At 53.0% G+C, this 16068-nt stretch overlaps 1 protein-coding gene across 1 annotated transcript; it reads left to right on the top strand.

Moving 5' to 3' along the window:
- The first annotated feature begins 961 nt into the window (after positions 1–961).
- PRDM13 (PR/SET domain 13) lies at positions 962–7609 on the top strand. The gene is given in 5 exon segments (XM_061991268.1): positions 962–1102; positions 2769–2900; positions 2999–3119; positions 6137–7044; positions 7046–7609. Coding segments are annotated over 5 exon segments (1866 nt in total).
- Positions 7610–16068: the final 8459 nt, after the last annotated feature.

Raw genomic sequence — 16068 nt, 5'->3', positions numbered from 1 at the left:
CTCATGAACCGCAGACACAGCTTCCCTAGCGCTCGCAGATGCAGTGGGATGTGTTTTACAGGGGCTAAGGCGGCTCATATCTTGTGCTATTCATCCTGTTTAAGGATCAAAGCTTTTCTGAGCAGATTACTGGCCTGAAACCAAAGCCACTGAAATGGTAATATGGTCGTTCTTAAAAAAAAATAAATAAAAGGGGGTGGAAAAAAAAGGAGAGAAAAAAAGTGTAGGTATTTTCTGGTGTTTTCCCATCAAGTACCTGCCCAATTTCTGTATGGCACACGCCGGGAATCAATAGAACTTAACAAGTCCTCAAAACATTCTCCATCTCTTTGTTTAATCTCCTTTACAATAAAGCCAAGGGAAGAGAATTAAAAATCTTTGAAGTATATTAAACCTGAAAAGGCTCAGCCAAGTAGACTTAAAATAGTCACTTATTTTCCAAAACTGGTTTGTCGAGGAACAATAAAAGGAAGTAAAATTTATGGAGAAATTATACAGTGGATTTGTCACTTAAAATATCGTAACTGTCTCTGGGACAATACCCCATGCTGAGGATTAATGGTCCCTCCAGACCTTTGATTCACCAGCGCCTTTTCTTTGCCCTTGACAAATTGGATTTTTAGGAATGGGAAGGTCGCCTGGCCCATTGTCTGCCAGCCATTCACCCCGCCTGATTATGCAGGAGGGTTAGGGAAAGGCTCCATGTGACCCTCTTGGATGGGACTCCGCAGCTGCTCGAGAAGCCAAACTCTCTCACCAAACTCTGCGCCCCAGAGCATCCCCCTGCCAAGGGGTACCCCTCCTGCTCCCGTTGAAAAGCCGGCGTCCACACACCGCCGCGTCACTCTGCGGGCGGAGATACGCCTGTGCTCATCCTCCTCCTCCTCCCCGCCGCCCGCCGCTGTCACTCCGGCCCCCTTAAGTAGTTGGGGTTCCCGAGCGCTCCCAGGCAGAGGCAGCGATGCAAAGCGGCAGAGCTCCGGCCGCCAGCGTCAGCGCCGAGAGCTGCATCCCGGCCGGGCTGCGCCTGGGACCTGTCCCGGGCATCTTCAAACTGGGCAAGTACCTGTCAGACCGCAGGGAGCCAGGACCCAAAAAAAAGGTATTTCCCGACGGTCTCTCCTGCACCGCTGGACCTTGGGTTTTCGTTGGCTCGGGGGAAGACGGCTTGGGAGAAGAGGTTGCTCTTCTCCCTTCTCTCTTCGATCCTCCCTGCTTAGAGCGAGCCAGGAAAAGAAGGGGAAGCGTTTCCAGAGCATTCCGAGATGTCTCCTCGTGGCTTTGCCGGGAAAGCCTGCCCGCCCGTGCCCTCTTCCCCCCCTTCCCCAGCGCCGGGGCTTCGCTAGCCCGGCCAGCCTCCCCGACGACGACAGGGCACCCGGGGGCTCTCTCGAAGGAGCGGACGTGCCCCCACCTTGGACACAGACGTGCAGAAAGCGGCGCCGCATCCCCGTGCCCGGTGTCCGCGGACGCTGGTCCCCCCGCCCGGTGCCGGCGGGCGCTGGTTCCATCGCCTGGCCCCGTTCCACAGGGCTCCACTCGCTCGGGCACTGCCCGTTCCCTGGCAGGGCCAGGACGTGCCACGGCTGGCTGCTGGCCGCTGGAGCCACGGCGAGACGGCGGCATGCGGCTTTCTCAGCCCTCGGGTTTTGTCCAGGGCGGGAGGAGGGGGAAGAGGCAAACGCACCGACTTATTTCTTCCTTTGGCTCGACATCGTGCTCCCTCGCCCTCCATCCCTTTCCTCGGCCCGGATCCTTTGGCTGGAGCCGGAGGGGAGCGTTGGGCGAGTGGACAGGGGTCCCCGGGGGTCGGCGGCGGGGTGCGGGTCGCAGGTGTCGGGGCAACCCAGAGCACAGCTCGGTCGCAAACGACTTCCAGAGCCGGAGCTGGAAAGGGGGGACGGCCACCCGGCTATTAGCTCCGCGGGCAGTCGGTGTCCTAGCGGGGAAGGAGCGAGCAGGCGAAGGGCACTCGCCCCGTCCATCAGGGTCTTCAGGGGGCTGCGGATGAGAGTCCTTCTTCCACCCCCCCGGGGCAGCCGCGGCTCACGCGTTCCGCTCGGATTTTTAATGACCTTTAATTGTTTTTAAACGCTCTGCCAGCCCACTCAAATTTATTTCTCATCTGGCTCCCTTGGTTTCTCGCTTTAGACTGCTTTGTTCTGATGACTTTTATTGCACGGTCATTCAGGGAATGGGCACTTCATTTTCTCTTTGTATAGGCAAGCAGATTATGAAGTATGGGGCTGCAGAGACTTTGTAGCTAAACAAAATCCTCTCCCCTTTCCCTTTTCCCGTCTCCCTGCAAGCCGTGTACGCCGCGATTGTTTTGCACGGACTCAGAGGTCGCACAAACCCTTAAAACCAACAAATCTTACCTGGGCATTTAATACATCGTTTAGCTAAACGCAGCAGCTGGAAAAGGTGCGGTTGGACGTCTTAATGCTGCAAGTCCCCGCTGGTCCCGGGCTCTTCCATCCTTACCCTCGCACATCAGCATCCCCCCTTCCAGGGCAGCCGCAGCTCTGCCAAGGCACCTGCGAGCCAAAGAAGGTTCTACCCGAAGTTGGGTAAGGATGGAAGAGTCAAACCGGCGACAAACCGCGATGCTCTCCCCGCTGCCTCTGAGCTGCGATGCTCAAGACAGCTGCTCCGTGCGGTCAAGCCGGACAAGGCAGGGCGGGCAGGGGAAAAGGGCTGGGTAAGCTCTGTGCTTTCTTTCTGTTCCGTCTGGCGTGGAAGTGACCGCGGTGCTCCCTGTCTTCCAGGTGCGGATGGTGAGAGGGGAATTAGTGGATGAAGCCGGGAGCTCCGCTTTGGAGTGGATAGGGTTAATCCGGGCTGCCCGAAACTCCCAAGAGCAGACACTGGAGGCTGTTGCGGATCTGCCGGGAGGACAGGTACCCCACCCGCTGCTCCGGGCCGGCCTGGTACCGCTCTCTGCCACCTGCCTCCCCTCTCAAGCCTCCTGAAGAAGTTTGCTTTCTCCCCCTCGCAGATTTTCTACCGGGCGCTGCGAGATGTCCAGCCTGGCGAGGAACTCACCGTCTGGTACTCCAACCCCCTGGCCCAGTGGTTTGACATCCCCGTCACGGCCACCCCGACTCACGACGAGAAAGGTACAGATTCGGGCATTCGTTTTAGAGCAAGCAAATGAAATGAAACAAACCGAGCCCTGTTTTATTGAGACCCTTGAAGGGAGCTCAAACCGCGGTAGGCAAACGCGGGCCCTTGCAACACACGCTCTCAGAAACATTAGTGCCAAGCGCAGCTGCAGCGACTTCTAACCTGCCACCCTTTAAACTAAGCGTCCATCTGCTTATATTTAAAGGGTGATCTATTAACTCGTTAGCGTGTGGAAAGGTCCCCGTGCCTCGAGTCGTTCCGTCATCGGCACAATTTAATGATCTTTTGATAGGCAAATGGGATTTCTGTGGAACGAGGCGGGTGTTGTTATGCAATGCAAGGCGGCAATTTGGTCTGGTAGATTTTCAAAATAGCGGCTTTACCTTGCATGCTCCTCGCTCAGAGCTTCCGAGACTTTTTAGGTTACCGTGGGCATAGATTCACATGGGCAAGTCAAAACAGATACTCGTCGGTAAGGGTAAAAAAACTCAGTTGGCATCAAATCACGCTCAGATAAGAATATGGGAGGCTATCAGGAAGGGGAAGACGCTCGTCTGGGGGAGCTTGCTCCAACCCTCAAGTTGGTTCTGGGCCGGAATTACATCGATGTTCATGGCAGCAAATTAAATGGGGCAAAAGAAGACGATTCCTCTCAAAGTTCACCCGTCGGGCGGCTCCGACGGCAGGGTGGCGGCGGCTCCCGGCGACCTGCGGGCACTGGCCCATCTCTGACGGGGCAACTCCGCCTACTCCTGCCCTGAGCAGAAAGAAGATCGTTCAGCCCGGTGATGCCACTGAGAAAGGGGCATGATCCGACGAGGGGCCGAGCCCTTCCCCTCGCTCAAGGCTGCCTGCTCCGCAGGGTGATCTGGATCGGGCCTGGAGAGGCGACTGCCGAAACTCCGGCCGTCGGTTGCTCATGTCCCGTCCGACCCCTGCGATGCGCAAGAGCCCAGATCCCAATTTGTACTAAAACTATACCCGGAAAAGCTACTCTTGGGTGGCGCCTCTGTCCCCCACAGTCAAGATGGAGAGAGCGTGGATCAACCCCTCGAAAATCCCGGGCTTTGGAGAGGTTTCAGCTACAGGAAGAAGGACATGATGCCCCCCTCCCCCAGCCCAGCATCCCTCTCCCGTGCATGGGTACCAGTACCACTCGAGGCGAAATGGGAGCGAGAAAGCTCAGGTCTGCGAGATGCTCTCGGCGTGTGGCATCTTCCCCGTCCCGTCGAAGTGAGGCTTAATTACAGATTGACCCGGCGGATTTGCTGTCTCCGGCCCCACAGTTTCCAGGCTGATTAATACGAACTCAGAAGAAACGTATGGAAATTATGAAGCGCTCTTTTAAGGAAAGAACACTGAAAAAACCCAAACCCCAACCCAAACTCAACCAACCAACGTGGGGCAGAGGAAATGCAGAGATTTGATTTTTTAAAGCAAAACAAAACTTCGGAAGTGTGTGTTTGAACCCATTTATTTTAGGTTTACCGTGATGAGAAGGGGGTGTTTTTCATTAGGTTTTTTTGTTCGTTCGGGTTTTTTTTCTCCCGAGCGATGGTGGTTGGACTGGAGCTGAGCCGGGGAAAGCTCCGGGCTTGGTGGAACACGGAGGCAGCCGGTTTTGCCGAAGACAAGCAGGGCCAAAGCAAGTCGTTGGCGAGAACCGCCAAAGGCAGACGACGGCAGCCAGAGTGGGTCTGTGGGGGTCTGTGTCCACATGTCCCTCGGTCCGACTCATTTCACAAGGCAAGCCGGTGGGCTTGCGGCTGCTTCCCGCTCCGGGCTCGGGCAGATACGCTCCCACCTCCATCTTTCCTCGACGGGGCGAAAAAATACATCCAACGACTTAGTGAGGCTGCGACCTTCGCTCCACGGCAGGTGAGGAAAGCAAGGCAGGCACGACGGCAAGGACACAGGCGGTCAGACATATGCGGCAGTGGCGGATCACTCCACGCGAGTTCGCTCCCAAGTTTCTCTCGGAGAGGAAGACAGCGTTTCGTTCGCAGCGGCCACGGGCTGATCCCGGCCTAAAGGCGTCGTTACAAGCCCTCTCGCCAGGCTGGTCACCGCCAGCATCTCCGCCTCGGTGACCCGCCGCCTCCCCGAGTGCCCCGGCTGCCGCAGCGCAGGGCCGAAGCCTTGCCCGTCTCAGGTCTCTTGTGCCCCATTTCACCCCATCAACCTCTAAGCTGTCTGGGAGCTTTGGCGTGTCGGTGTGTTGGCTCAGGAGAGAGGCGAGGCTGGGGACGGGCAGCGACGCAGGGAAGCGCTGGAGGCTTCTCAAAGGTCTGGTCGGTGCATTGTGTGACTGGGAGGAGAAAAAAACGGATACAGACAGGCAGGAAAAGAGAAGTGAGGACAGGGAAGGAAGGAAGGAAGGAAGGAAGGAAGGAAGGAAGGAAGGAAGGAAGGAAGGAAGGAAGGAAGGAAGGAAGGAAGGAAGAGATAAGGGTACACAAACAGGCTGCCCACAGAGGCAGCGTTTTGCCGTCGGGGCTGGGGAGACGTTCCCCTGTGGAAAGACACTGCTGGCAAACAGGACTAGGAGGAGGAAAGCGAAGCCTCCGCTGTGCCGGGCAGTCACCGCAGGCGCGGACACCGAGGTCTGTTCCGCTTGAGAGAAGCCGAAATGTTTAGGAGCCAGGGCACAAAGGGCATTGTCCTCTGAAAGGGAACGATTACATATGGCCCATACATATCGGATATTGTCTCGCCGCGTAATGAGGGGCTCACGATCATTAGATTGGCCTTTGTTCGGTGCAGCCGACTCCCTGACATACGCTACCTCTTCTGCAAACGCCAACAGATGGGCCCCCCGACAGACGACCGCAGCAGCTGCTCCCCCCGCGGCACCACGGCGCGCCGTCCGCGGGAGCGCAGAGCCCGCACCGCACCGCGGGACGGCACGGCACGGCACGGGGCGGCGGGGCGCGGGGAGGCGCGGGGAGGCGCGGGGGTGCGCGGGGGGTGCGCGGCCAGCGCTGACGGGCCTCTCCGCTTGCCTCCGCAGGGGAGGAGCGGTACATCTGCTGGTACTGCTGGAGGACCTTCAAGTACCCCAACAGCCTCAAGGCACACGTCCACTTCCACTGCGCGCTGAGCCACGGCCGGCCCTTCCTCCACCACGACCACGGCCGTCCCGCCGCCGCCGCCTTCGGCCTCCCCGCGAAGGAGCCGCCGGCCGCCGCCCTGCGCGGCCACCCGCCCCCCGGCTGCGGCCCGCGGGAGGCCGTCAAGCGGGAGGCCGCCGCCTCCTCCCCGCCGCTCGCCAAGCCCGGGCCGCCCAAGCGGGCGGTGGGAAAGGAGGAGCAGGAGCGCGCCCTGGACATGAGCGTGGGGGCCGCCCGCGGGCCGGGGCCGCTGCTGGGGCCGGCGGGCGGCAACGGGCTGGCTCTGTGCCCCGGGGCGCGCTCGGCCTTCCGCCCCGCCGGGCCGCTGCGGGACGAGGCGCGGGGCGCCGGCGCCCTCGGCTTCTCCAAGCTGCTGGGGGGGCTGAAGGCGGGACGCGCCGCCGCCGACGCGCCGCCCAAGTGCGGGGCGCTGCCGGGCGAGGCCGCCCCTGCGGCGGCGGCGGCGGCGGCGGGGCTGGCGTGCGGCGGCGGGCTCCGCGCCTTCCCGCTGCTCTCACCCCTGGAGGAGGCCTCAGCGTTCCGGCAGGTGGAGCGGGCGCTGCCCGCCGCCGCCCTGCCGCCCGCCCGCTACCCGCCGCTGCCCGGCGGCGCGCTGGAGCGCTTCGCGCTGCCGCCCTTCGAGGGGCTGAAGGCGTACGCGGGCGAGTGCGGGCTGCCGGTGATGCCGCTCACCGTCTACAACGGGGAGCTGCTCTACGGTGCCGCGCCCTACTATCCGCTGAAGCTGCACCTCGGTGGCCTCCTCAAGTACCCCGAGTCGGTGTCGTACTTCGGAGGGCCGGCGGCGGGGGCTGCACGCCGCCGAGCTGGGCTCGCTGGCCAGCATCGACCGGGAGATCGCCATGCACACGCAGCAGCTCTCCGAGCTGGCGGCCGAGAAGGGCCGCGGGCGGCTGGACGCGCTGCCGGCGGGGGCGGCGGGGGCGGCCGGCGGGAAGCCCAAGACCGGGCACCTGTGTCTGTACTGCGGGAAGCTGTACTCCCGCAAGTACGGGCTGAAGATCCACATGCGGACTCACACCGGCTACAAGCCGCTCAAGTGCAAGGTGTGCTTGCGGCCCTTTGGGGACCCCAGCAACCTCAACAAGCACATCCGCCTGCACGCCGAGGGCAACACGCCCTACCGCTGCGAGTACTGCGGCAAGGTGCTGGTGCGGCGCCGGGACCTGGAGCGGCACGTCAAGTCCCGGCATCCGGGGCAGAGCCTCGGCAAGGTGGCCGAGGACAAGAGTGACTCTGGCTACCCGCACCCCGAGCAGGAGCAAAAGACTGACAACGAAAGCGACGTGGACGTCTGTTTCACCGACGACCAGAGCGACCCGGAGAGTGGAAGCAGGAACCGCGAGCAGTGATGCGGGGGCGCGGCCGGGGCGGGGCGGGCGAGGGGCGCGATGCAGCCCCCGCACCCCGCTGACTCGGAGCTCCCGGGGCGGTCCCACGGGAGAACGCGTCGCGGGGGAACGCGGGCGGGCGTTGCAGCCGCGGGGCCGGGAGAGAGCCGGGAGAGGGGCGGGATGGGGGAGTGGGGCAAAACGCAGGGCTGCCCGCGATCCCGTCGGAGAGGCACGGCTTCCCCATCCGCGCCCTTGTTTCAGTGGCCATATATTTTTATTGTACCTTTGTGTCGAGGAAATTGTGCCTTTTGGAGACGATTTTTTTTTCTATGTACTCTCCCGACGTTTGTTCCGGCGGTCCGGGCCGTGGGGCTCAGCACCATCCCGGGACTGCGAGCGCCTCTGGCAGCTGTACACTTTATTTGACACTTCAGATGTGCTTTCTCGGGTCCTAATAAAAGCAATACCACCCGCTTTTTTGGAAAGACAGAAAAAGACAACAAAAAGCCACACTTGCCAGCACTGAAGAGGTTCCCACGTGATAACAGGTGCATCATTTGATCAAGTTGCAATTATTTATAACAGATAATATTTGAGTAACAAATGTAAAATAAATATTGAAAAGCATGAATCTAAAAGCACGCACTATATAATTTTAAAGGAAATACACTCTCTGTTTGGTAGAATACAAATGTGATGTATGTTTGTTTTCTAATGAATGATGTACAGTGGATACAGTATTTTGGTCTTGGTTCCAGTTTGTCATGCGAATTTTTTCCTTTTTTTTTTAAAGAAAATAAAGTTACTGACAAACTACTGTTTGTCTGGTTGGTTGCTGAACCGCTGCTAGCGGCATCTTGTGTTTCTCCAAAACACTTTTGATCATCAGGAGCTCGGGCCAGATCCTACTGTATTCAGAAGTCAGACTCTAAAGGATATGCCTCTGAATATTTCTTCTGAATATTCTCCTTCTCTCAGTCGTCAAAACAAACCATCAGAATCCACTTTGTTCCTCCCTTCGTCTATTACTTTTGGAAAACAGCAAGGTTTTTGTTTGTTTGGTTTGATTTGGTTTGTTTTTTTTGCCACAGGGCCAGCGCAGAGATGCAAAAGGCTGAACATGCTTAATCTGCTTTCTCTGTTTGTTTTTGTGCCCCATTAACAACCAACCTTCTCTAGAATCCTTCTTTTATCTGAGGGAAACGATCCTGTGCTGTCGGTATGAAAATCTGAAACGAGATCAATATAAAAAACCCCTCAGCTCTCTAAAACACTGTGGTAAAAACATCCGTTTCCCCTGGAAAATCCTCCAGGTCACCGGACTGAACGGCGTCAAGCTGCCGGTAGCGAGCTGCCAGCTGTGCGGGCACTGCCAGCGGTGCGGGCACTGCCAGCTGTGCGGCTCTCCCCGCCCAAGTCCGAGCCGGTGCTTTTGGCTGGAGTCTGCGCAGGGACAGGCAGAGGAGACAGGAGGGAGCTTGTCCTGTCTTCCCAACTCCTCTCTCCTTGTGTACTTCACAATTCCGAAGCAGATGGGAAATCTCTCCGGTTGCAACGGACAGTCAGGAGACTGCGAGTTTATAGGATCGGGCCCTATTTCAGGCCGGGCTGTAGGTGAGGCAATGTGAAATACAAACAAATCACTCTCATCATCTGAAAGAACCTCAAATAGGACGCTGAAAGCATCTCAAATACAAACCTCATCCTTCGTTTAAGGCTAAACGTGCTTGATAGTAATAGGAAATGGGAATTCGAATGCCAGGCTTGGGTTTCCTTTACAGATTTGATTTAGATTGAAGAGCTATAGGTTTTTAATTTGAATTTTAAGCCTTTATTCTTTTTCTTTGCCTAGGCTAGTGCACTAAAACCCCACTTACTCGATTCACTTTTATCCCAGGACGCGAGTTGTGTCTGTCGTGGAAATAAACGGGAAAAGTCTCTCCCGCGGAGGGAGGGATCTTGCTCATCGTTCGACGGAGGTGAAATTCCTGTTGGTATTTACAGAACTGGCAGTGAGAGCCTCGATTTAGCCGGCCAGTTCTTTATTTCAGTATTTATCTGCTGCTTTCCCAAAGAAAGGCACCCAGCACGGAGCTGCCGCTGGGGAGGGATGCGCCATGAGGTCATGGCAAAGGGGAGAATAACAAAACAGTGATGGGGAATTATTTCCGTGTCAGTGGAGTTTGTGAGTTTTAATAGAAGCGTCCCATCGAATCGTAACACTTAAGGCTACCTTTACCACAACAGGTACTCGGGGCAATCCATCGCTGTGAATTATGTAATGGAGACATTAATGTGGCCTTTGAACTAGGCGGTAAGACACAAGCCGAGCTAAATATAACCAACTGCAACCAACCGATGTCGAGAATAAAAACAACAGAGAGGAACAAAAAAAAGTGCTTTTTAAAAACTCAGGATGCATGGGGGAGACGCGGGACAAATTCTGCCACATCTCGTTTTTAGGGCTCCATCCTCGCCCACTCCAGTGCAAGCTCCTCTGGCCCGGCCGGGCATGCGACCCTCCGCTCCACTGCTGCAGCCCCGGTGGTGGTTCTCCGGGTGGCAGCTCCCAGCCCGAGCTCCGGCGGCTCGATGGGGCCCGGTGCGGCTCCTGTGCGGGGAACCGCGCTGGGGATGCGGGTACCGATGCTCATGTGCGGGTACTGCGCGCTGCGCTGCGCGGGCCATCCCGGGACAAGGGCTAGGTGATGATGGTTGTTTTATAATTTTAGCGTGGTTTTAGTTCATTAATTACATTTCACAGAATCACAGACTCCCAAGGGCTGGAAGGGACCTGCAAAGCTCATCCAGTGCAACCCCCCTGCCAGAGCAGGACCACCTAGAGCAGGGCACACAGGAACTCGTCCAGCTGGGTTTGAATGTCTCCAGAGAAGGAGCCTCCACAGCCCATCTGGGCAGCCCCTGCCAGTGCTCCGTCATTTCGGTTTATTGTCTCGCTCGGTCAAGGGATGAAGCGACAACGTTCTCCCGAAACCTCCGAGATCCGGGCCAACACGGGGAGGAAGCATCTGGGTGTGAAAGCAGGCGCGGCTCGGCAGCCGCGGGGCTCCATCAGGCCCATCGGGCCGCGCAGCCGGCGGCGGGGCGGAGCTCGGAGCTCGGGGCTCGGCCTTTGCCCGGCCGCGGGCCCCGGGCGGGCGCTGGCCACGGGGCGACCGGTGCCGGGCGCTGCTGCCCGGTCCCCGAGCGCGCCCGGCCGGCGGGCGCTGATTGGCCGAGACGCACCGCGGCCCGCGCTCCTATTGGCCAGCCCGCGATCCGCGCCGCGGCCCCGAGCTGCCGCCGGGGCTGGGGTCGTGCGGGGGGTTCCCGGCGGGTCGGGAGCATCCTCCCGCGGGATCGGCGGATTGCCCGCGGCCGGATGGGACTGCAGCCCGTCACACGGGCACGGCGGTTCCTGCGTCCTCCGGTTTCCCTGGGAGGCAAATTTGGGTCTATAAGACGGTGCGGTAGCTGCAGGTGATAGATTCCGTCCGTGCCGAGCTGATTGCAGATCCGGCCTTGGCACAGGATGCGCTGGGGTTTGCGTTCGTAGCATTGACTGGTCTACCGTTGCTGCTGGCTGGCTGCTTACCCTTTGCAACTACGGGGAAAACTAATCCCAAACCAACCCACGTTAGTTCCTGAGTTTGTAATTATCGGTAGCTGCAGTAAAGTATGTCCTCTGCACTTTATAATGGGAACGAAAATGATTTACCACGTTTACAGGGGGAAAAAAAGGTCTTTCTAGCTGAGAAAAGTGTGCTGTTTTGATCCATGCAAAGCAGAAAGCATAGGCAGGGAACAGCAGTGAAGGCTGAAGAAAAAACGTTCTCCTTTAAATATTACTCCTTGAGAGGTTGGTTTGCTCAAGGGCCATAGACAGTAAATGGTAAGATTTTCCCTATTTTATTTTCTGAGTGAAGTTGAGCAGAGGATAATGAAGAGCAGCATTTTGCAAGTGAAGTGTGGAACGTTATTTGCATTACTGGAAGTCAAGAGCAAAGAAGAAAACGTATAGTGGGATGGCTCTTGGGACATCGTTAGAAACTAGTCTAAGCGTGTTGGAAACTGGTCTTTCAGTGTCCAAACGTTCATGCTTGGTCTCAGGTATCCTTGTAAAAACAATTGATTTGAGTAATGTCCCACTTTAAAAAAATGGAGGTAGAGCTTTAATGATTTTTCACCTGCCCTCTATTAGCCTGTCCATAGAGCATCGCATCCAGAAGTCTGGGTGCATCTAGCAGGAGGTGCAAAGCATTTCCAAGAAGCAAATTGTAAGGATTTTGAAGGAAATTTTGTTTCCCAACCAATGATAATTTAGATTTATGTCTTATTAGTTAATGCTGTAGTTACTGTCTTGTCTGAATATGCACATGGAAAGCAATGGCACTGGGAATGACCTAGCTGGAGGGCAGGCTCTTACAGACCATGGCTCTAGGTCTTACTCCTCTAAGCTTTCTGAATGAGTTTAAACACCAGGCTTGAGTTTACAGCATTCAACAACCCATCAAATGACTTGATTTTGCAAAGGTGTTGAACACCTGCTCTTCCCAGTGAAGCTTATGGGACTGATTTAAAATGAGTTCCTTGATGCTCAGGTGAGGTAGATGTAGTCTGCTGTAATACAAATGACTTTAGGTTTGGAAGTGGTTGCTGGTACAATGTTCAGAGAGGACTCAATCTCCTATTAGTGAGATCTTAAAGGGCTGCAGCTTCAAAGCTTTTTGCATTAAGCTCATATTTTAAATTCACACATGTACAGATGTGATCTGACCAGAAAGCTCTGCTACAGGTATGAAAATGTGTGTGTTCTAAAAGGTCCCTTTCTACAGCTGCAACTGTGATGTAGCAAAGAAGTGGTTTATTGGCTTAGAAAAGCCTATGAATTCAGTTGGGTGCATTTGTGCTGAAAATATTTTCAGGGAGCTGTTTCTCTGTTTTTATTAGAAGTTTTGTGCTTGGAAGTACACTTTAAAGTAGCCTCTGTATTTTCAATACAAAACAGGATCCCCAGACCTGATGAAATGAGCAGCAAGCCTTGGATTTAGGTTTCCTGTGTGACAAAGGAGGGGATGAGGATTGGTGAAAATCTAACTGCACTTGACTTCAGGTCAGGGAATGGTGAAGGTCAAGGATTGGTTTTGATCTTCTTGTTTTCCTCAAAACTGTCTGAAAAGAATGATTTTAAACTTGACTGTGAGTAGTTGCTTTCTGAGTCATCACCTGAAGGTAAAGAGCAACATGTCAAGGTTGGGTTCAAGCTCACTGGAGTTCATTGGACCATAGAAAAAGATCTAGGAGCAACAAAAAATGCTTTCAGGTATATTTAAAGTCAACCCACTGAGGAATGATTTGCTACAGCGTGTAAGATGTTATGAACTTGTGTTTTACATGAAACAGGAGGAAGCATTTTCTTAGCAACTGGAAAAAATACAGCTGAGGAAATGGATCATTAGATCTGAAGTGCACATTCATCTATGTTTAGAGCTGATATTCTGAAACATTAGGGACAATTATGAGCAAAGCTCACTCTGTTTTTGTGGAGACCTGCAACTGAGTGTGGGCTGGGTTCTGTTTTCCACATTTGATGTTTCATAGTTTTTAATCTGTTCTGCTTTGGAATGTCCTGAAGTGCTGATCTGAAATGGAGAAAATGTGATTCAGAAAGACAATGTCAATAAACTAAAGCTCAGAGCACTAAGAAATAATTCATAGCTTTTTCTTTTTTTGCTGTTTGCATCACTTCAGCCTCATGGCAGATGAATAAACAGTTGCATGGGGAAAACATTAGGAAGAACGGGCAGAGGTGAAGCCTTTATACACCTTTATGGTTTGTAAAACTTGCTGATGAGTCAGAGCAGCTGGAGGCTGTCTGTAACTTTGGAGCATAGACTGGTTCTTGAAGCACAAGCAATTTTAGCTCTGTTCAGAAAACTGGAGTACTAAAAATACATTTCACCTCTGAGGCTATTTATCTGTGTAGAACTTCCACTTTTCCATTTTCCAGTACTCTAAACTATAGCTCCTTAAAGGAAATCACCAAAAAAGCAGACAGTGTATTTTTTAGTACACTTCTTGTAAAACTGGGCACTCTGGGATTGTCAGAGGTGCCTCACCAAAGATCCTGCTAGCCACAGCACAGGGCAAAAGCATCCTATTGAGAACTCACATTTGCAGCTAAGCACCAACTTATCATTGTGTCCAAATAGCTATGTGACTGATGGCTGGCCTACAGCTTGTGCTTTTTAATCTGTTGAGAGAGTCCTTCTTTGTAGAAATAAGAAAACCAGACATTTGATTGAAACAAAAGACTGAGGGGAACTCTGGGCTCAGTAGAGGCAGGATTCTGGTTGGTACTTGTAGGACCATGTAGCCCACAGTGAGTTGTCTTTGGGTCAGCACCCATGTGGAAAACTACTTGAGTTTTGCACAGGTCCAGGGTCCAGTGCATCAGAACACTGACATTTTGTGGGCTATTTGAATGTCTTGTTTTCCTTTCTGTTTTTAAAGCAGGAACTTAATTCACCATCCCTTTGTTTTGTGTTGCTGACAGACAGCTTGCTAAGAATAATGGACAAAGCAGAGGGAGGAAGTGAAATAATGCTTTAGTGTGAGAGACTTAAGAAGCTGTAAACAAGTTTGCTGTGTTAAATGATAACAGAATGTATCTAAAAGGCCAATGAGACAGCTTAACTACTGAGAAAATGAAGGAAAGAGAAATTCCTGAGTGAGGTAATTTTAGCATCACGTGGGGCAAAGAAGTTGCTTAATTATTTGAGGCAACCTGTGTTCATTTTAGAATATACCTTTATGCTTTGGCAAAAACTTTAAAAAGAGAAAAAAACCTTATAGTTTCAGGAGGAAAAGAAAGTTAAATCAACCAATAAATAGGAAAGAAATGCACAACTTGTGTTCCTGAATGGAATTTGTTGGGAATAGCTCATGCTTTTGTAATAACTAATGAAAACAACTAAAAGATCTGTTGTAAGGATGTATATAAACCAGTTGCAAAATACAAAGAGCAAATGAAAAGACTGTATGATGATGCAGAGAATTATTTCTCTCAATTATTAATTCCAGTGTTTCTTTTAAATCAGAATGATTTGCATCACTTCCACAAAGACCCGAGTCACCACACTTCAAATGAGACCTTCCTGCCTCCTGCTCTCTGGGTAGTTTTGTAAAGCAGTGAATTTGAATCCAGTGCAGAAACTAATAGCAAATGAGAAGCCACAGTTAGAAGAGTTTCCTCAAATGGTTCTTCTCAGATGCTCATTATACTTAAAGTCAATGTCCACGTTTGTAAGAACAGGAATACATTTCACCAACGAAGATGTGAAAAGGAACAGATCCATGTTTCTTGCTTCCTTCTTTTATGCAGCAGATGGTGCTAGATTGTGAAGATATGTCAATTTGATTTGTTTATAGGCTGAAGAATAAACAGTGAAAGACATGGCATGTGCAGTGTTCAAAGAGACTACATAGCAGAGTGATCTTTGTAAACTCATTTGACTTGGCACAGTCTGCTGCGGTGTGCATGCTTTTCCTGATGTCTCCCCTTCACCCTTCCAAGACATTTAGAATTGCTTCTATCTATCTATCTGCCAAAACTAACAAGGAATTGAGTGATAGAATTACAGCCCTAAAAGGGGCCTTTTATCTAACAATTATGTAGAGCACAGGTAATAGGAATTTACACAAACTTCATTTGTCTTTTGTACTAGAGCTTCTGTCAACAGCATCCCAAAAGCATGGCAATTTTCCTGAGCCAAGTCTGTGTCAGCACTGCTAGACTTAGTTTTGGTGGGTACAGCTGTATTTCTAAAAAGTCAAGCCAGATTGCACCTGCCCTACAAATCCTGTTGGTATCCTTTTGGCATGTGACAGAGCCCTTTCTAGAGTGAACTCTCAAGTGAATTCTCTGTCATACATTGGCTGTATGATGTGCTTCCACAAAAAAAGAGGCATTTGGGCATCCATAGAAGGGTGCAAATTTAGACCCACACTCAGACTGCCTCTTAGTAGGTCTTTGGGCTCATTTAAAGTGCCTATTTGCTAAAGGTAAAAGAGACACAGAATTGACCCTACACAGCTGCCAAAGCATAGCTTGCCACGTGGCTTTCCAGTGTTACCTTGTGCTCTCCTGCCCACATCCAGCATGAGGCATTGTTAGAGCACAGTCAGGTCCAGCCACGCCACCTGGATCTCAATGTCATGTAAACTGTTGGCTGAAGCATTGCTCAGGGGGCTCGGTGTCTGGCTCTTGAGGAATGACAGTGAATATTTGGGGCATAACTTTTTGAGGCTCTTCTGTAAATTTCAGATGCAATAGCTTCCAAAATCATAGAATCATTTTAGGTGGAAAGGACCTTTAAGCTCATTGAGCCCAGCCTTTGTCCCAGCCCTATCAACCACCAGATCATTTCCCTAATACAAAATAAATCTGTCCATTGGTGGTAAGAACCTTTGTTAGG

This window comes from Colius striatus, chromosome 2 (genome assembly GCF_028858725.1).
Source record: "Colius striatus isolate bColStr4 chromosome 2, bColStr4.1.hap1, whole genome shotgun sequence".
Lineage (NCBI taxonomy): Eukaryota > Metazoa > Chordata > Aves > Coliiformes > Coliidae > Colius > Colius striatus.
This window is presented reverse-complemented; position numbering and strand designations above follow the sequence as displayed.